General features: G+C 31.4%; 1 protein-coding gene and 5 non-coding genes across 18 annotated transcripts; all 6 read right to left on the reverse strand.

The window, feature by feature from the left end:
• Positions 1-3,845: 3,845 nt before the first annotated feature.
• Positions 3,846-10,262, reverse strand: LOC127253711 (uncharacterized). 13 transcript variants are annotated; one of them, XR_007839321.1, is made up of 7 exons: positions 9,996-10,262; positions 8,527-8,613; positions 6,260-7,712; positions 5,032-5,153; positions 4,655-4,811; positions 4,305-4,520; positions 3,846-4,192 (listed from the first exon to the last, which is right to left on the reverse strand). XR_007839321.1 is itself a non-coding variant. In XM_051278431.1 (3 exons), exons 1-3 carry the CDS (start codon positions 9,810-9,812, stop codon positions 7,521-7,523), a joined length of 441 nt encoding a protein of 146 aa, XP_051134388.1. In that variant the 5' UTR covers positions 9,813-10,262; the 3' UTR covers positions 7,127-7,520. The 13 variants fall into 13 exon arrangements, 3 of the variants coding, with proteins under 3 accessions (XP_051134388.1, XP_051134387.1, XP_051134389.1); XR_007839319.1 differs by having other exon boundaries at positions 8,494-8,613; XR_007839320.1 differs by lacking the exon at positions 8,527-8,613 and having other exon boundaries at positions 3,847-4,192; positions 6,260-7,705.
• LOC127253938 (small nucleolar RNA snoR74) lies at positions 6,206-6,331 on the reverse strand. Its single transcript, XR_007839373.1, has one exon. It is a non-coding gene; the product is annotated as a small nucleolar RNA snoR74 (small nucleolar RNA).
• On the reverse strand, positions 6,461-6,540 carry LOC127253940 (small nucleolar RNA SNORD36). The gene has a single exon (XR_007839375.1). It is a non-coding gene; the product is annotated as a small nucleolar RNA SNORD36 (small nucleolar RNA).
• On the reverse strand, positions 8,184-8,263 carry LOC127253941 (small nucleolar RNA SNORD36). The gene has a single exon (XR_007839376.1). It is a non-coding gene; the product is annotated as a small nucleolar RNA SNORD36 (small nucleolar RNA).
• Positions 8,440-8,566, reverse strand: LOC127253937 (small nucleolar RNA snoR74). The gene has a single exon (XR_007839372.1). It is a non-coding gene; the product is annotated as a small nucleolar RNA snoR74 (small nucleolar RNA).
• Positions 8,698-8,777, reverse strand: LOC127253942 (small nucleolar RNA SNORD36). The gene has a single exon (XR_007839377.1). It is a non-coding gene; the product is annotated as a small nucleolar RNA SNORD36 (small nucleolar RNA).
• Positions 10,263-20,666: the final 10,404 nt, after the last annotated feature.

The following is a 20,666-nucleotide window of genomic DNA, read 5'->3' on the forward strand; positions in this document are numbered from 1 at the left end:
CTCCGAACAAGAACAGAATCGACTCTCCGCAGAACAGCAGTGCAACTCCGCTGGCACCGAACAGAACCGGGGTTCTCGATTCTTTCTTTGATCATTCTTCGATCTTTCACCACCGAGAAGAACATCGACGAAAGGCTCAGACCCAAGGTGCGAGAATGGCTCGAGGTAACCACGCGTCAAGGTGGAGGTCGGCGCGTCATTCTAAACCTCGACACCAACCAGAATCGGCACAAGAAAGAGAATCCCGAACCTCACCGAATACTCGTAGGAGAAACTCGCCGGCTTCTCTCCCTCTCTTCTCACCCGCTCAATCTCTCTATGATTTTGGTGTATCTCTCTAATGAAAACAGACTCACCAAAAGCCCTTCTAAAACTAACCTTTCTTAACCCCAAAACTAACTCTTCTAACAGGCTATCAATTAGGATTGGGTTTAAGTATAATAGTTTGGGCTTGTGATAAAGTATTGGGTTTGGCTAAAAGAGGATTGGACCGATCCAGTGAGCCGGAGTAGGCCAATTAATTATTTATTATTGAGGGACTCGATGAGTTAGACATCGAATTTCTCTAAAAAAAAGTTTATTATATATATATATAATATATAAGGTTTTTTTTAAAGAAAACCGAAACTATATATTAAATGTGTTCGTTTATTTGAGTCGTTATTATTTTAATTTTAATAATTATAATATTTAGTTTTTCAAATTTTTTTTAACATCTTTATATAGATATTCAATTTTTACTCAAAAAATCATATTCAATAATTCTTTTGCCATTAACATATAAAAAAGGAAAAATAATAAAAAGAATACAACAACAATAATAATAATAATAATAATCTCAAGTAAACAGATTTGATTAAAGGAAAATTGTTGTTGCTAAGCTTGATTAATAAATAATAATTTTCGTTTTTAATGGGACAAAGTGCTATTTTTTTCTTTTTTGTTTTCTTTGAATAAAATAGATATTGTGGCTTTCTTGTTGTTTGTTGCCAAGGAAACCTAATCAAATTAATATACTACGTCCGTCCCACAATTGGATTGTGTTCGACACAAAATTTAAAAAATATTAATATTATATTGGTAGTGGATAAAAAGTACGGGTAAAAGACTTTTTTGTCATTCTGAGTGTATTAGTATAAAAAGTAGTGGCAATAGTGTAATAATAATGAAAAAACAAATGTAATTTTATAGTGATATGATTATTTATGGAAATGAGACTATTGTATTGGGATAGAGAGAGTATCATTTATATATTGCACAAGTTTTTCAAAAGTTATTTGTTTATTGATTCGAACTTTTATTTTCTCAATTTATTTATTTATTATAATTATTATTATTATTATTATTGTAATAAAAGAATTGAAAAAATAGTTTTTATTTTCAATGTTATGTTATTTTTAATTTTAGTCGTAGATTAAAATAATCATGTACATCACAGTGAAAGTTGCTGAAATTTTTTCGTTACTTGAATAATATTGAAATAAATGAAAAATCTCTTTAAGTTTTCATTAAATCTTGAAGTTATCATGTATATTATTAGCTATAAGTGCTTTAATATTGAGAACTAAATTTTAATTTTATTTTATTATTTTTAAATTTCAAATATATTAAGACATATATTTAATGGTTTTTAAATAGTTTAGCTTGTTTTTAACTTTTATGTGTAAATAAATCATTTTATTATAATTTAATAATTTCTCTTAGCTTAATTTCATCTATGGTTTAATCTTTTGTAATTTTTTAATAACCACTTTTGGCCATGTACGTATATGTAATTATATGTGTTGAGATATATTAGTTATTTAGTTTTAGATTTGATTTAGTTGTTTTAAATTTGATTTTATGTGTTAAGTTCAATTGTTATGATTTGAGTAGTGGGTATGACATGTTTATTTATAGGTCTCTATCTTCGTTGTGAATAATAATGCATTTTCAATTTTCATAAAATAATTTTAATACAGTGTCGGAGCCTATTTTTTTCATGAGTAAATACAACCTACTAACTCACCTTTCTCCGGGTACATTCAACCTAAAATGTACACGGATGTTTCCCAATTTTGAGACTTTGGCTAAAGTTTCTAGTCTTTCATTTTCTGATTTTGATTCTATTTTTAGTTTTGATTTTGTCTACAACTGCTCTACGACTTCATTTCCACCTCCGGATTTTGTTCTAGTTGAGGCTTCTGATATGTTTGGCACGTTTCTTCATAGTCATGTTTCCTTCTACGTTGAAAGTCTCGTTGTTTCCAAATCCAGCGAGAGTCTCAATATTTCTGACTGCATTGAGAGTCCTATTCTTTCTGACTTCAGTGAGAGTTTCGTTATTTTCGCCTCTAATTAAATTTAGAACATTCTTTCAGATTCTGATACAATCGGTATGACATGCCTATTTATAGACTTCTATCTTTTTTATGAATAATAATGCACTTTTCAGTTTTCATAAAATAATTATAACAATGTGTTTCGTCTCCAAAATGCACAACACACTTACATTGTAAAATTATACATATTACAAAAAAATTACATGCAAATGGACATATAGTTATTTAGTTTGTTGACCTAATAAATATTGCATTTCTTAAATAAATTATTTATAATAAATAAAATTGAGAAATATATCTATTTAATCAATTGACAAAATTGACAAACTATTAAAAATTTACAAATAAGTACTTTAAGTTAATCGCAACAACTCTACGTTTGTTTGTGACCCATAGGTTTTTGGATGCAGCTGATTGAGGTCGAAATTCAGACCAGTAGTTTCCACTTTGTCCCTTCTTCCAACCATTACCTCTAATTGTTCATTTTTTAGACGAAAAAATATGTTGTGTGAAGCCACAACAAAGTGGTTGACAAATGTCCTTATCCTACACCATGGACAGTCTATCAGCTCTTTCCGGTGTTGTTGTGGTTGTGGTCTGTGTTGTTCATATTGGCCCACTACTTGGTCTCGAAGATGCACAAGAAAAGAGCTCCAAGTCATTCTCTCTTGGCCAGATGAAGGTGCCTATTGACAACAAAACTTAGTGCAGATCGATTTGACTCAGTGAGTTCCTTGTCACTCTCGATGTTGTTGCCACCTCTTTGTACCGCTACCTTCCCCTTATCTAGAAAGTTTGGTGGAGTTTTTTTGGCGTCATGCAATTCATCGAATTCTCCTTCGGACCCTTTACATCTTCCTTATCAAAATTCTCCAATTTCATGTTTTTTTTTGTGCAAAGAATAATCAAGTTGTTTTGTTCCACCTTCGTCGGCTCGCAATCTCAATTCAAAATTAATGAGATCCATGTATAGTTTGTTAATAATATTTTTTTTAGCGCAAATGTAATTGTTATACACTTGAACAAATTATGCGGCATAGTATGTTAATGATGATCTTGAATTGAAAAAAATTATATTTGAATTAAAATGTGTTTTAGATAGAAAATTCGAAGATATTTTGAATAATTTTTTTAATTGTAATATTTTAGTATAATAAGAGTATAATTGATGATGTTGAAATAAAATATTGATTTAATATATTTGATAAAAAAAAAATATATTGAATCTGATTTTATAAATATATTAGTATAAATAGAATCAATATGCATATTATTTAGTAAAAAGTAAAATTATATATAATAAAAAAATAAAAAAATTAATTTGTTATTGCTATAAAATAAATATTAGTTACATGTAATATATAATTATATAATTATTTTTTTATATAATATAATATATTATTAATGATGGGCCCAATGATTTGAGTGAGGCCCACTTCACAAATGCAACAGGCCAACACTTGAAGTTTGAACGAAAATCAAATTCTCTCTCAAATAACAAAGTACGAGTTAGTTGAAAAATAGCTAAAAAAAAAAAAAAATAGCTACTAAACAGTGTCTATTACTAGGTGTGTGTGCAATATTTATTACATAAGCTCAACTAGAACACATGTGCGTGCATGAATAGTACCCATTCAGTAAAGCCACCGTGGCCCCAAGGCAAGAAATCCAACACAATTTTAGTACATCACTTATAAAAGCAATAAACAATCTTCAATGGTCCCATAATAGAATGAGCCGATCGTGTGGGAAGTGAACTTGTAATTGTGAAGTCATGTCTTCGCCTATAAATTCACCTGCCACATATGATTCGCCTAGTATCAAGTTCAGCCGAAGTTTACCCAGTACGCACTTTCGGATCTACAAGTTCCCTAATCATCCCAAAAAAAAATAAAATAAAATAAACAATCTTCAATGAAGCACTAATGGATCCATAAAGATTCTTTATCTTCTCCCAATTTAGGGCTAAAGCATTCAATTCACCTGATTCCATAAAAATTCTTCTTCATTAATGAATCAACGTGCATCCTAATTTACAACTCAACCTTTTCATTTTCAATCTCAGCAAGGATTTCGACACCTAAAACATGTGCATTTCCACAGCTGGTAGGGAAAATAAACTTGTCGATCGCCTGGCGCCAAAAGTTCTACGAGTAGAAGAGCACTTGGTGGTTATTACAGGCTCAAAGGAGGAGCTCCCTGCAAATGATAAATACACAAACAATGGTACATGTTCATTTTGTTCCAGATTGATCGAGACATATTATATTGCAGCGGTTACATTCTCAAATAAAATGGACTCCTTTTTAAGTAGAAAAAAGAATATTTAGCACCTTTAATAAAAGATCGGCAATGGTCTCCCGCGGGAGCGATATGGGCATCATGCAGCACTTCAGTTGATGCCGCAGATGCTGCAGTTAGCATGAAACTTCCGAAATTGAGTCCTTTTTTAGGTCAATGGGGACCAATGTCTATCTATTTTGCTTTGATCTGCAAAAGATATAAAAGGGCTGAATAAAGATTAACTTGTCATGGAGTGAAACACTAATGCTTTGGTCTATTATACATGCTGCAATTGAACATCCTTAATAAAAAATAAATCAATGCTTCCAGAAGATATTTGGTGTCTTGGTATTTCTATGCTCAAATTGGTAAATTCATTGCATCCTACAACATTTAAACAACATAAAGAAGGTATTTTGCAACTGACCAAGAACACCAGAGACAGCTACTTTAACTTCACCCCGCCTCCAAGATCTTTCACGTATATTCTATAATTTTCGCCAGACGAATGAACCAAAGATAGAAGTCATCCAAAACCAGACATTCCGGCTGGAAATTGTACCCAAAAAAATGATCACACGTACTATGATATTTGACAAAAAAAAAAAAAAAAAGCATTTATAGTATGCAATCACAACACATCTAAATATGCTTAAGACTTATAAAGGACAACTATTCCGACAGTAGTCAACAGGCAGTGTAGCATGATTACCAACCAATTAAATCAAAAAATATTGATTGATATTTATATATATATATACATATATTATCCTGAATGAACAGGTGGCCTAGGATAAAACAAAGTGTTCCTCATTAGGCTCTTGCAAAATGTGGGATCCTCATCATCTCTATCAGAGGGCATGTAGGAAAACAAATATTCACGTTCATGGATAATGGAATCACTAAATAGTTTCAACAGCAAAACTCTTCAAATATATAATTCACTCTTCTCCTTTAATAGAGTGGGTTGGAGCAGTTTTTTCTCCACACCCTTTAAAGATAGGGAAAAACCCTCCTCATTGGAGATGGTCCAAAATATCCAATATCCTTCGTATTAAATTAAAATATACACAAAATACTTTTTTCGTTCAAAGCTGACACACAATTATTTTTAATCTTTTACAACAAAATAAATAACTAAATAATTTATCAACACATTCATTTAAAAATTTATTTAAAAAACGACAAATAAAAACTCAAAATAAAAAAAAAAAAAATCTATTTTAAGATTTTGAATTCAACTTGTTTGAGGGGGTTTAGGATTTAGAGTTTCCAGCATCATTATCATTGAATAGTTACAATACGAAGAGATTGGCAGTGACAACTGATCGGTGGGGTGTAAATCCAATGACCATGAATTTGTTAAGGGTGTGGTCGGAGAATTTTAACCAAAATCTACTGTTCATCCAATTTTTTCTCTAAAAAAATATCAAATAAAACATTTATCTTTTATTTGTTATATTATACTAAAAATCAATTTTACATTCAAAATATCATATCAACACCTATTTATATCACATCATACAACTATGTCAATTCAACATTTTTACTATTCAAATCCCAACTCAAAATCCAAACCCCAAAACAAACACATCCTAAAAGAATGTAGCATCATTTACTGAACCTCTGGCGATGAAGAAGAACAAGAGGCTCACCCAAAAATAATGACACTGATATCCCCGACTTACACAAGAGTGTGTGCACAGACAACAAGCCTCTGGACTGTTTGTCTCGTCAGGTTGAAAGAGCTATCAATTGATGTGCATGGCAGATACTATGTAAATATTAAAAAAATAAAATAAAAGCCATGTAAATAGCACCAACGTTTCAAACAGACATAAATATAAAAAACATGAAGGGCATCAGCTTTAAAAAGCTCGAATTTTGAAGCTTCACGGAATAATAAGCTCAATTTCATAGTGATCATCATTTGCCCGACACAACAATGATCGCAGCATAAACAAAATTTCCTCACAAAAACATAAAATAAAATAGCATGAGAAAGCCGAATTAAACATCCTAAGCTACAAGTAATCAAAATCATAAGGTGACTTCATGACTATATGATAAAAGCATTTCAGACCATATTGTCTAAAACTTCATCATACATGAATTTCAACAAATCTGCTTACATAAAGCATAATAAACTCAAGAAAAGAAAGTGTCGGATCGATACAGAAGTGTGGGCTGTAACAAAAGAACACCCCACCTGGTCAGATTATCGACAGTGAAAACACCAATATAGTTGGTCTGATTAAGTGTCTTATCATTGTAAATCAAAGGAACAGCTTAACTAGCAAGTCTAACTTGCACCACCCCATAACTCAATTATAAAGAATGTTTTATATGAATCAAACTAAGAAAGAAACATTGCATCAAAGATGGCGTCCCTCACCCTCAAATAGATTCAGTTTGTTATGCGGCCCCATCTGAGCTGAACGACAACCCTAGGGAAAGCACGTTAAGCTATTCAAGGGCCTCAGCAAACGCTCAAATCACAACTACAACAACAAAAACGAAGCAAACAAGCTGCTCAGTTGAGTGTGTTAAGGCTGCTTGGCAGACGGACACGGACTACAGTCCGCACGCTCAAATGGCCTCAGCTTTCAGGTCCCAATCCAAAGAAAAAAAGAGATCTGAAGTATTACTATCGCCCCCCAAACTAAGCCGGTGACGAAACTGGCATAAAGCACTTCATGCGGCTACTCTAGGGGGCTTCACATACATAAATTCGTTAGAACCATATGTCAAATTACAGGAGTGCATGAAATCTAAACCCGGACAGAGAGGAGGAAGATGAGATAGGAGGGGAGGGGAGAACGTTGGCTGCTGGTTGTTCCAGCGGTGACAACATAGATAGAACTATTTTTCTTTTGTTCTAGGGTTTTAGGATGCACAGTAACAGTGAAGCCCAGACTATTGCTCGGGCGGTCCCCAGCCCCTCACCGCTGGGCTTGACCAATTAATTCTAACCCTGAATCCTGAACCCTGAGAGACAGACACGCTCAGGCCAATCGTTGACCTGAGCTGATCGCACGAGGGGGCGAGGATGGAACGCACCATCGTCGCTGCACGAGCAGGGACCGGGCGCTCCCTAAACCCTAAACCCTGGCCAAAAATTGAATATTCACTCTTAGTATTGAATAAATTTAAATGGAATAATGAATGATTTCTCGACAGCAGTATTATTAAAAATAAATACTAAAGAACATATTACAATACATCAATGCATAATAAAATAACAAATTTATTAAATGACAACTTATATGAAAAACAATAAAATAAATCTCTGAATTATTCATATTATTATGGAAAAACTGTGTTATCTCTAACATGTTGGATGTTGATTTCTATATTAACAAGTGAACTTATATAAATTTTAAAATAATATAATTATGATATATGTTGAGTTAAATATACACAGTCATTTTTTTAAAAAACAAAAAATGTATTTCCTTAAAATATACATATTAATCCTTATATTATTCCATATATTTATCAATTGATGTGCATGGCAAATACTATATGAAAATATTAAAAAGAAATATAAAAGCAACAGACAGAAATATAAAAACATGAAGGGCATCAGCTTTAAAAAGCTCAAATTTTGAAGCATCACAGAATAATAAGCTCAATTTCATAGTGATCATCATTTGCCCGATACAACAATGATGGCAGCGTAAACATAATTTCCTCACCAAAAAAGTAAAATAAAATAGCATGAGAAGGCTGAATAAAACATCCTAATCTACAAGTAATCAACATCATAAGGTGACTTCATGACTATCTAAGCCACAGTGGATGTTATATGATTAAAGCATTTCAGACCCTAAAAGAATGTAGCATCATTTACTGAACCTCTGGTGAAGAAGAAGCACAAGAGGCTCACCCAAAAATAATGACACTGATATCCCTGACTTACACAAGAGACGTGTGCAAGGACAACAAGCCTCTGGACTGTTTGTCTCGTCAGGTTGAAAGAGCTATCAATTGATGCGCATGGCAGATACTATATGTAAATATTAAAAAAATAAAATAAAAGCCATGTAAATAGCACCAACGTTTCAAACAGACATAAATATAAAAAACATGAAGGGCATCAGCTTTAAAAAGCTCGAATTATGAAGCTTCACGGAATAATAAGCTCAATTTCATAGTGATCATCATTTGCCCAATACAACAATGATGGCAGCGTTAACATAATTTTCTCACCAAAAAGTAAAATAAAATAGCATGAGAAGGCCAAATAAAACATCATAATCTACAAGTTAAGAAAATCATAAGGTGACTTCATGACTATGTAAGCCACAATGGTTGTTATATGATAAAAGCATTTCAGACCATATTGTCTAAAACTTCATCATCCATGAATTTCAACAAATCTGCTAACATAAAGCATAATAAACTCAAAAGAAGAAAGTGTGTCGGATCGAGACAGAAGTGAGGGCTGTAACGAAAAAAACACCCCACCTGGTCAGATGATCGACAGTGAAAACATAAATATAGCTGGTCTCATGAAGTGCCTTATCATTGTAAATCAAAGGCACCGCTTAACCAGCAAGTCTAATTTGCACAACCCCATAACTCAATTATAAAGAACGTTTTATATGAATCAAACTAAGAAAGGAACATTGCATCAAAGATGGCGTTCCTCACCCTCAAATAGATTCAGTTTGTTATGTGGCCCCGTCTGAGCAGAACGGCACCCCGAGGGAAAGCGCGTTCAGCTATTCAAGGGCCTCAGAAAACGCTCAAAACACAACTAGAACGACAAAACCGAAGCAAACAAGCTGCTCAGTTGAATGTGTTAAGGCTGCTTGGCGGACGGACGACAGAATGCAAATCCGCCCACTCAAAAAGCCTCAGCTTTCAGATCCCAATCTAAGGAAAAGAGAGACCTGAAGTATTACTATTGCCCCCCAAACTAAGCCGGTGACGAAACTGGCATAAAGCACTTCATGCGGCTACTCTAGGGGGCCTCACATACATAACTTCCCAACGATAGTGAATTTGAATTCTGAGGTGTGCTCACAGATAATCGCCAACCTTAGAAACGGAACCGAAATGAGATTTCAGCTCAATCGACGGGAAGGACTTAGTTGTGGCATTTTCACGAACACCTAGCGGGCGTGATGGAGAAGCTATGATTTCAGCATAGCTCAGACGAGGTTCATCCAAGGGATTCAGCCATGGTTGGAATACCGCCATACACCCGAGCAGATGAGACAAATTAATTACAGAGAAGGCCAGAACACAATTAAATACCAAATTGATACAGAGCACAGACACGACGAACAAAACAGATAGAAACGAAGCTGGGCAGGGATGAGTTAACACGATAACCAAACTAACAAACACGATAAAGGAGAAGAGGAAACAGCCAATCAATACCGGCTTAGAGCCTTATCCATATTGGCGGTTATCGACGGCGACAAGAAGCACAGACGAAGCACCAACAGCCACAGGAAACACAAACACGAACACTCACTCGAACGCCATCGCCGGCGGAATCTAGCTTGGGAGCAGACGCGGGCCGGCGGCGGAAAACGAAATGGTACGAGCAGGTCTTGGAGGGGATATTACGGAGGGCTAAGGATATATATAGATAATAGATTTAGGGTTACATATTTTTGTTTTGGATGCCATTGAGGGAGGGGGGGCGGGGGAGCGACGGCTGTGTATAGGGCGTTTGTGGGATTAGGGTTTTCGATTCATGTAATTAATAATATTACTCACTCCGTTCCTCTTCCTCTGTATATTATATTTATATTATATTGACAGTGAGCAAAAAATATAAATAAATGATTTTTTTTATTTTTATGAATATATTATTATAAAAAGTAGTAATAATTGTGTAATAATAATAAAAAAAAATAAATATATGATTATTTATAAAAATAAAACTATTGTTTTAAAACAGACAAAAATTATAATCAAGACTAAAAAAAAATAAAAATTAATTAAGTTAAAACCAATTAACCGATGTTTTTTTATGTTGTTGGTCTTCTTTAACTTTCTCATCCATATCATTCTATTTTGGTTTCGATTTTTTGTCAATTGTTTTATTTGTCCTAAATATTTTATTATTTTTATAATTTGTTATACAAATTTTTGAAAAAATTATTAAATTATTTCTGATTAATTTTTTTAAAATATTTAATATTATTAAAAATATGTTAAACCTAATAATTTAGCATTCAACATATGATGTAGATTGCTTTTACAATTTCAATGATAATGCATGCAATATGCAACAAAGTTTTTTATTTTTGGATCCAATTTTAACAACTTTGCAATGAGAGGTAGATGAATTTTTTTTTTTGTTCTTTCAATTATATTGATATAAATGAAAATCCATTTTAAAATGCACTACACTTTTAAATTGTAGAAGTAAATATATTATTACCAAAAGAAAAAAATAAAATAAAACAACTAAAAAAACATATAAATGGATACATAGCTATTTTGTTACTTGACCTAAAAAATATTATATTTGTTTAAGAAAGCCTTTAAAATAAATAAAGTTTAAAAATCTGTCTATTCAATTAATTGAAAATTGACAAACTATTTAAGATTTATAAATGCATAATTTAAGCTAAGCCTAGAAGGTGCAACAATTCTACGGTTGCCTATGATCCATAGGCTTCCGGCGGAAGCTGATTGAGATCGAAATTCAGATAGACACTTTCCGGTTCCTCCGTTCTTCCAGCCATCGCCTCTAAGTATTAATTCTTTAGGGGACAAAACCTGTTTTGTGCGACCATAGCAAAGCGGTTGACAAATGTTCTCCTACACCATTGACAGTCTGTCAGTTCTTCCCGCTGTTGTCGTGGCTGAGGTCTCTGTCATTCATGGGGGCCTGCTACTTGCTCTCGTGAATGCATAAGGAAGAAATTCCAAGTCATTCTTTCTAGGCCAAATAAAGGTGCCCCGTGACGACCCAACCTAAAAGTAGTATCTACCTCAATCCGGGAATTATCTGGCACAGATCAATGGGGTTCGGTGAGTTCCCCGCCACTCTCAGTGCCGCTGCCACTTCCTTGTACCACTAATTCTTTACCCTTCTCTAGAAAGTTGTGTTGTGCTTTTTTGGTGCCAGACTGTTCTATTGTACCCTCATCGATGGGTCGTAATCTCAACTCAAGATCAATATTATCCATGTATAGTATGTTAATAATATTCTTTTTAATGAATAAATCTTGATGAAATGTAATGTTTTGTTCACTTGAACAAACTATATAAATTAAAAGGGTAGATAAATACTTAGTGAATTTTTATTGTTATATAACTTAATATAAATATAAGGGTAAACTGTTTTTTTAGTCCCGTAACTGGACCCCTTTATTATTTTAGTCCTGTAAGTGGAGCCTGTCGCAAACTAGTCCCATAAGTGAAAAATTTTCGCTGTTTTAGTCCTCTGACGCCGGAGACGCACGCGTGGCTCGCCGGAGGTGACGTGTCTGCCAGGTGTCCCGCCAGGTCAGCGACACCTGGCGGACACGTGGATTTATTTATTTTTTTTCATTTTTTTAATTTTTTTAATTTTTTTTAATTGTAACAAATAAAAAAATAAAATAAAATACAAATAAAATTTAAAATAAATTTTTAAAAAAAATAAAAATCCACGTGTCCGCCAGGTCAGCGACACCTGGCGGACACGTCACCTCCGGCGAGCCACCCGAGCATTTCCGGCGTCGGAGGACTAAAACAGCGAAAATTCTTCACTTATGGGACTAGTTTGCGATAGGCTCTACTTACGAGACTAAAATGATAAGAGGTTTAGTTACGGACTAAAAAAACAGTTTACCCTGAATATAAATATATATATATTTTCAGAAAAGTTGCACAACTAATATGTTATAAAGTTTTTAACCACCTTATAAATAATGAATAGGATAAAACAATTTATTTTAATGCTTAACCTACTCACCTAATTAGTTAATAGAATTCATAATTTGAGGATAATACAATAGTTATAATTTGTTCTCATTGATTTTTTATTTTTTTTATTATCAATTTTGGTACAATTCAAAGTAAAATTTATCAAGCCGTGTTGGACAAACCAAAAAGATGATTGGGCAACCCAGACACTCAAGATGGCCGTATTCATTACCCTGCACCATGTTCATGCCCCGCCCCTATTCACAGTCATGTTCTGAATATGATCATGTTTTTGTCCGTGTTCATACTCATGTTCATGATCCTATTCTCAACACAATTATGTTTTCGTCCATGTTCACAGCCTTGTTCTTGATATAGTCATATTCTAGGCCATATTGACGAGAGTGTTTTGATATACTCATGTTTAGGTCATATTCATATTATTTTCACTTATTTGGTCAAATTATATGATACATATATTTATATTTCAACAAAAATATATTTTTTTACAATTATTTAAAAATAGAAAAAATAATTAAATTGATTATGTCGCCGGATTGTTATTTTTGTGTGTGTGCTCATGTATACTTGTGTGTTTATGTAAGGTTTAGTTATCCTACCCCAATGTATTGTGCCATTTCTATACCCATCAATCGCCATTCGCCATTTATATTTTTAAAACAAAAAATTAATAAAATAAAAAATTTAAATACATATGGCGGATAGTGATTGAACAGTATACGAGAGACACAATACATTGTGGGTAGAGTAATTTAACCCGTTTATATATATGACTTTCTGTTTGCACGCTTGTTGTTGAAATGTGTTTTCACTAGTTATATTACTTTTCCCTAATTTTAATTATCTCTGAGGTCTACTTAAGATTTAGATTGCTTTTACTGTTTCAATGATAATGCATGCAATATGCAACATGTATTTTTATTTTTCGATGCAATTGCAACAACTTTGCCTACTTAGCAAGAGGTACATACTTCCTTGCATCATACAAATCATTTTTGGATTGTAGCTTAAATAGTACTTCAAATATTGATACTTCGAATTTTATGTAATTTCATACTAAATATTTTGTGAAGATTTAATTTATCCATGTTCCCTTTTTTTAATAATAGGTTTTGGCTTCTTCCTTTCAATATTCTTCTCAATTAAGTGGACATAGTGGTAAGTTCTATTTATTATTTTTAAATAACAGTTAAATTCAAAGATAAAATGTATGCAATATGATTTCTTGTTGGATTTTATCAATAAATTATTATTGTCGTTTCTTTCTTTGAATTCGGTATTAAACGATAATTATTGTCGTTTCTTGCTAAATTTGATCAATAAATAATTATTTTTATTTTTTAATGGGACAAAGTCCTATTGAGTCAATGAAGTACTATTATCATTTTTTTTTTTAAAAAAAATATGTTAAATGGATATTGTCATTTTTTAAATGTTTGTTGTCAAGGACAAAACCTAGTCAAATCAATATCTCATTTATATTGCACAAGTTTTGCGAGAGTTAATTCTCTGTCGAGTGAAACTCTAATTTTCTCAATTGAAAATTATTTTTTATATAATAAAAGAATTGGACCAACATTTAGTGTCTTTAATGTTATATATTTTTATTTTTAGTCTTGGATTAAAATAATAATTTAGAGTCAATGAGATATAGATGACTTTTTTTACTTGATTTATATTGAAAGAAATGAAAAACGGTTTTAAAATGCCCTGTAATTTTAAATTGTAAAAGTATACATATTTTTACAAAAGAAAAAAAAACCAATTGGACACCTAGTTATTTAGTTAGTTGATGTAAAAAAATATTATATTTGTTGAAGAATGCCTTCTAAATGAAAATTAACAAACTATTACACATTTATGAATACATACTTTAAGTTAAGCCTAGAAGGTGCAGCAATTCTACTGTTGCTTGTGACCCATAGGCTTCCGACGGAAGCTGATTGAGGTCGAATTTCAAACCAGCAGTTTCCGGTTCCTCTCTTCTTCCATCCATCGCCTCTACTAGTTCATTATTTAGACGACAAAACCTGCTGTGTGCGGCCACAGCAAAGCAGCTGACAAATGTTCTCCTATACCATGAGCGGTCTGTCAGCTCTTCTGCTGCAGCCGGGGCTGGGGTCTCTGTCGTTCATGGGGCCCTGCTACTTGGTCTCGTGGATGCACAAGGAAGGAGTTCCAAGTCTTCTCTCTGGCCAGATGAAGGTGTCCAGTGACGATCCGAGAATTCTCCGGTGTAAATCGATGGAGATTTGTGAGTTCCTCGCCGCTCCCAGTGCCACTGCCATCTTCCCTATTACAATTCTCCAATTTCCTTATATTATTGTGTGGAGAAGTGACAGACTATTCTGTTGTACCCTCACCGGCTGACCTCAAGATCAATGTGATCCATATATTGTATGTTAATAATATTCTTTTTAATTGATTGTTCTTACTTCTAATTAGATTATTAAGGCAAAGTTATAAGTTGAACAAAACTGTCTTTGCACTAATTCTTTGAAAATATTGACGTGTGTATATATATATATATATATATTTTACCAAAAATTGAAAATTAATATCATGATATAAACACACACAAAAAGAAAGAAATATTAATGATTAAATCTTGATCAAATGTAATTTATGTTCACTTAAACAAATTATGTAAATTAAAAGGCTACTGTAAAAGTAAACAAAATAATACAAACAGGTAGAGAAATTCTCAGCTAATTTTTCTGTTGTTATATGACTTAATATATTTATATATATATTGTAAGAAAATTTGCATAATTAATATATTATAAAATTTTTAACCACCTTTTAAATAATGAATAGGATAAAACAAATTTTTTTAATGCTTAACCTACCTACCTAATTAGTTAATAGAATTCATAATTATAGGATAATATAACAGTTGTAATTTTATTGGTTGCATACATTTTTTTTTTTTTTTTGGTTTGTGTCAAATATTTTGCAACATTTTTAAAATAGAAAAAAATTAAATATTTTTAATATTCACTCACACTTTATCGCATCACATCGTTCAAATAAAAAAAAATACTTTTGTCTCTTATTACATCACATAATTATCAAATTATCCTCTTTAATACTACTCACTTAAATTGTCCTGCCGAAATCAAATATTGCGTAGTGTTTGGGACGCAGGGGTAATATTTTTTATTACTATATAAAAAATAATATAATATTAATATAAGAATGCTAATTCCATAGACATAGAATAGTATTATTATAAGTATATATAAATACATATACTAATATATAATCCTTGTTATGTTCAGCCATCATAAAATTGTCGATACTATTCTGGATTAAAAAAATTATTCACATTAAGTTAAAACCAATTAACTAATATTGTTTACGTTGTTGCTCTTTATTCTCTAACTCTCCCGTCCATGTCGTTATATTTTGGTTTTGATTTTTCATTTGTTTTGTTCGTCCTACATATTTTATTATTTTTATAACGTGTTATACAAATTTTTGACAGATTTATAAAATTATTTCTGATTAATTTTTAAAACATTTACTACTATTAAAAATATGTTAAACCTAATAATTTAGCATTCAACATATGATTTAGATTGCTTTTACAATTTCGATGATAATGCATGCAATATGCAACAGAGATTTTTATTTTTCGATGCAAGAGCTACATACTTCCTTGCATCATGCAAATCATATTTGAACTATAACTTAAATACTACTTCAAATATTGATACTTCAATTTTTATTCACACTAAATCTTTTTTGAAGATTTAATTTATTGATGTTCCATTTTTTTAATAATAGGTTTTGGTTGCTACCTTTCAATATTTTTCTCAATTAAGTGGACATAGTGGTTAGTTCTTTTTATTATTTTTAAATAAAAATTTAATTCAAAGATAAAATGTATGTAATATGATTTGTTGTTGGATTCGATCATTTAAGTTTTATTGTCGCTTCTGTCTTTGAATTCGGTATTTAACGATAATTGTCGTTTTTTGCTAAATTTGATAAAAAAAAATAACGATAATTGTCGTTTTTGCTAAATTTGATGAAAAAAATAATTATATTCATTTTTTAACGGGACAAAGTGCTATTGAGTTAATGAAGTGATATTATCCTTTTCTTTATTTTTTATTTATTGAAAATTATATAAAATGGATATTGTCATTTTTTTAATGTTTGTTGTCAATGACAAAACCTAGTAAAATCAATATCTCATTTATATTGCACAAGTTTTGCGAGAGTTAATTAATTTATATATATATATATAATAAAAATTGAACCGGCATTTAGTATATTGAATGGTATACAAATTTTATTTTTAGTCATGGATTAAAATAATTATTTAGTATATTGAATGGTATACAATTTTTATTTTTAGTCATGGATTAAAATAATTATTTACTTTGCAATGAAAGGTAGATGTACATTTTTTTGTTCCTTGAATTATATTGAAATAAATGAAAAACCGCTTTAAAATGCACTGCACTTTTAAATTGTAGAAGTAAACATATTATTACCAAAAAAAAAAAAAAAAAACATACAATTGGACACATAGCTATTTTGTTACTTGACCTAAAAAACATTTAAAATAAACAAAGTTTAGAAATATATCTATTCAATTAACTGAAAATTGACAAATTATTAAAAATTTATAAATACACACTTTAAGCTAAGCCTAGAAGGTGCAACAACTCTTCGGTTGCCTGTGACCCATAGGCTTCCGGAGGAAGCTGATTGAGATCGAAATTCAGACCGGCTGTTTCCGGTGCCTCCCTTCTTCCAGTCATCGCCTCTGATTGTTCATTCTTTAGACGACAAAACCTGCTGTGTGCAGCCACAGCAAAGCGGCTGACAAATGTCCTCTTACACCATGGGCAGTCTGTCAGCTCTTCCCGTTGCTGCCGTGGTTGGGATCTCTGTCGTTCATGGAGCCCCGCTACTTGGACTCGCGGCCTCACAAGGAATGAGTTCCAAGTTATTGCCTCCTGGCGAGATGAAGGTGGCCAGTGAAGACCCAACCTAAGAGTGGTATCTACCTCACTTGGGGTATTCTTCGGCGCAGATCGATGAGGCTCATTGAATTTCCCGCCAGTTCCACTGCCGCTGCCACCTCCTTGTACCACTAATTCCTTTCCCATGTTTGGAAAGTTGAGTTGTGCTTTATTGGTGCCAGATTGTTCTATTGTGTTATCACCTACACACTCACCTGCAGGTCGTAACCTCAACTCAAGATCAATATTATCCATGTATATTATGTTAATGATATTCTTTTTAATGAATAAATCTTGATGAAATGTAATTTTTTGTTCACGTGAACAAACTATATAAATTAAAAGGGTAGAGAAATCCCAGTGAATTTTTTGTTTATATGACTTAATATATATATATATATATTGTAAGAAAAGTTGCACAATTAATATATTATAAAATTTTTAACCACCTTATAAATAATGAACAGGATAAAACAATTTATTTAATGCTTAACCTACTCACCTAATTAGTTAATAGAATTCATAATTAGAGGATAATACAACAATTATAATTTTATTAATTGCACTCTCTGTTTCTAAAATATATTCTACTGCATCCATTTCAAACACAATGTAATATTTTCTTTTTAGTCCATCTCAAATACTTTACAGTATTTTTAAAATAGAAAAAAATAAATATTTTTAATCTATACTCAACATTTTATCACATCATATCACCCAAATAAAAAATAAATAAATATATATACTTATGTTTCTCATTACATCACATAATTTTCAAATTATCCTATTTAATATTATTCACCTAAATTATCGTGTCCAAATCAAATGTTGCCCGGTATTTAAGGACGGAGGGAGTAATACTTTTTATTACTAAAAAAAAATATATAAAATATTAGTATAAGAATGCTAATTCCATAGACATATAATAGTTTTATTGTAAGTATTATATATATATATATACATATACTAGTATAGAATCCGTGTTATATTTACCCAATATAAAATTGTCGATACTATTTTGGATTAATATAAAGAAATAATACATTACATACAATATTGTATAATATTCTGAATCAAAGTTTTAGAATATTACTTTTTGAGTTAAATCAATAAATTAATTTATTAAAATATTTCACATTACGAATAAACTCAATTAACCATTATTGTCTATCTTGCTGCTCTTCTTCTCTAACTCTCTCGTCCATATCATTATATTTTGGTTTCGATTTTTCGTCATTTGTTTTGTTTGTTCTACATATTTTTTTATTATTATTATTTTAATTTATACAATTTTTTACAGATTTGTAAAATTATTTCTGATTAATTTTTGAAATATTTACTATTATTAAAAATATGTTGAACTGAATAATTTATCATTCAAATTTGGATTTATATTGCTTTTACAATTTCAATGATAATGCATGCAATATGTAACGGATATTTTTCGATGCAATTTCAACAATTTTGCCTACTTAACAAGAGCTACAATTTTTTCTTGCATCATGCAGATAATATTTGGACAAAAAGCATAAATACTACTTCAAATATTGATACTTCATTTTTTACTTAATTTCACACTAAATATGTTGTGAAGATTTAATTTACCCATGTTGCATTTTTTAAGAATAGGATTTGGCTACTTTCTTTCAATATTCTTCTCAATTGTGGACGCACTGGTTATTCTTTTCACTAATTTTAAATAAAAGTTTATGACAAAGATAATATGTATATAATATGATTTGTTGTTGGATTCGATCAATAAATAACTATTTTTCGTTTATCTCTTTGAATTTGGTATTAAAAGATATTGTCGTTTTTTATTAAATTTGATCAACAAATAATTATCTTCGAGACAAAGTCCAATCGAGTCAATAAAGTACTATAATATATATTTTTTTCTTTAAAAATTATAAATAGATTTTGTCATTTTTTTAATGTTCGTTGTCAAGGACAAAACCTAGTGAAGTCAACATCTCATTTATATTGCACAAGTTTTGCCAGAGTTAATTCTATATATCGAGTCAATTAAACTCTAACTTTCGCAATTGAAGATTATTTTTATATAATAAAGAATTGAATCAACATTTAGTATCTTTAATATTATATTATTTTTATTTTTAGTCGTGGATTAAAATTGTCATTTACTTTGCAACGAGAGGCAGATGAATTTTTTTTGTTCATTGAATTATATTGAAATAAATGAAAAATTGCTTTATGCACTGTACTTTTAAATGGTAAAAGTAAACATATTATTAAAAAAAAAAATCAATATACAATTGGATAGATAGTTATTTAGTTAATTGAAAAAAATACTATATTAATTTGTTGAAGAAAGTCTTGTAAAATAAATAAAATTTAGAAATATATATATATATATTCAATAATTGAAAATTGACAAAACTATTAAAAATTTCTAAATACATACTTTAAGCTAAACCTAGAAGGTACAACAACTTTACGGTTGCTTTTGACCCATAGGCTTCAGGCGGAAGCTGATTGAGGTCAAAATTCAAATCAACAGTGGTTCTTCCTTTCGTCCAACCATCCCCCTAATTGTCCATTCTTTAGGTGACAAAACCTACTGTGTGCGGCAACAACAAAGCGGCTAACAAATGTTCTCTTACACCATGGGCAGTCTGTCAGCTTTTCCCACTGTTGCCGTGGTTTGGGTCTCTTTCGTTCATGGTTGCCTGCTACTTGGTGTCGTGGATGCACAAGGAGTTCCACATGAAGAATTTTCTGGTCCGACATGGTTCCTTCGAATGTGATGTGCAAAATACTTTAGTCTATTAGTTACAAAGACTGTTACCACTGTTGAAGATGTTGGCATATTTGAATATGTATTACGGCTGAATTGTATATTTCCCCAAACCCTCCGTCAAACTATTTCAAGAGTTACTGTCATCACGTGATGACCTTTATATTTTTATAGAATGGAAAAAATTGATCACATTGATCGGTCGGGTATAAAGCCCCAGATCATTATGATTTTTGGTAGCACCGGCTCATTCATACACCGGAGTTGACCTAGCACCGATTCAACTATGGAGGTATCACGTAAATACCATTGGCAAGTACTTAAAAAAGTACTACTTGAGTACTTGAAGTTAACTATGAGTTATGGCTTGTCGTATATTGGTTTTCCTTCAATTGTAGAAGGGTACTAAGACGCAAGGTGAAT

This window comes from Andrographis paniculata, unplaced genomic scaffold (assembly GCF_009805555.1).
Source record: "Andrographis paniculata isolate CXL003 unplaced genomic scaffold, ASM980555v1 Contig51END, whole genome shotgun sequence".
Taxonomy (NCBI): Eukaryota; Viridiplantae; Streptophyta; class Magnoliopsida; order Lamiales; family Acanthaceae; genus Andrographis; species Andrographis paniculata.

What these genes read in the sequence shown, in the direction of transcription:
- LOC127253711 (XM_051278430.1), bottom strand. Translation starts at nt 9,812, where the DNA reads ATGGCGGTATTCCAACCATGGCTGAATCCCTTGGATGAACCTCGTCTG. An exon ending in ATTTCGGTTCCGTTTCTAAG is followed by an intron (nt 8,614 to 9,650) that starts GTTGGCGATTAT and finishes ATTTACATATAG; the next exon opens with TATCTGCCATGCGCATCAAT. An exon ending in ATCAGTGTCATTATTTTTGG is followed by an intron (nt 7,713 to 8,493) that starts GTGAGCCTCTTG and finishes ATTTTTGGCCAG; the next exon opens with GGTTTAGGGTTTAGGGAGCG.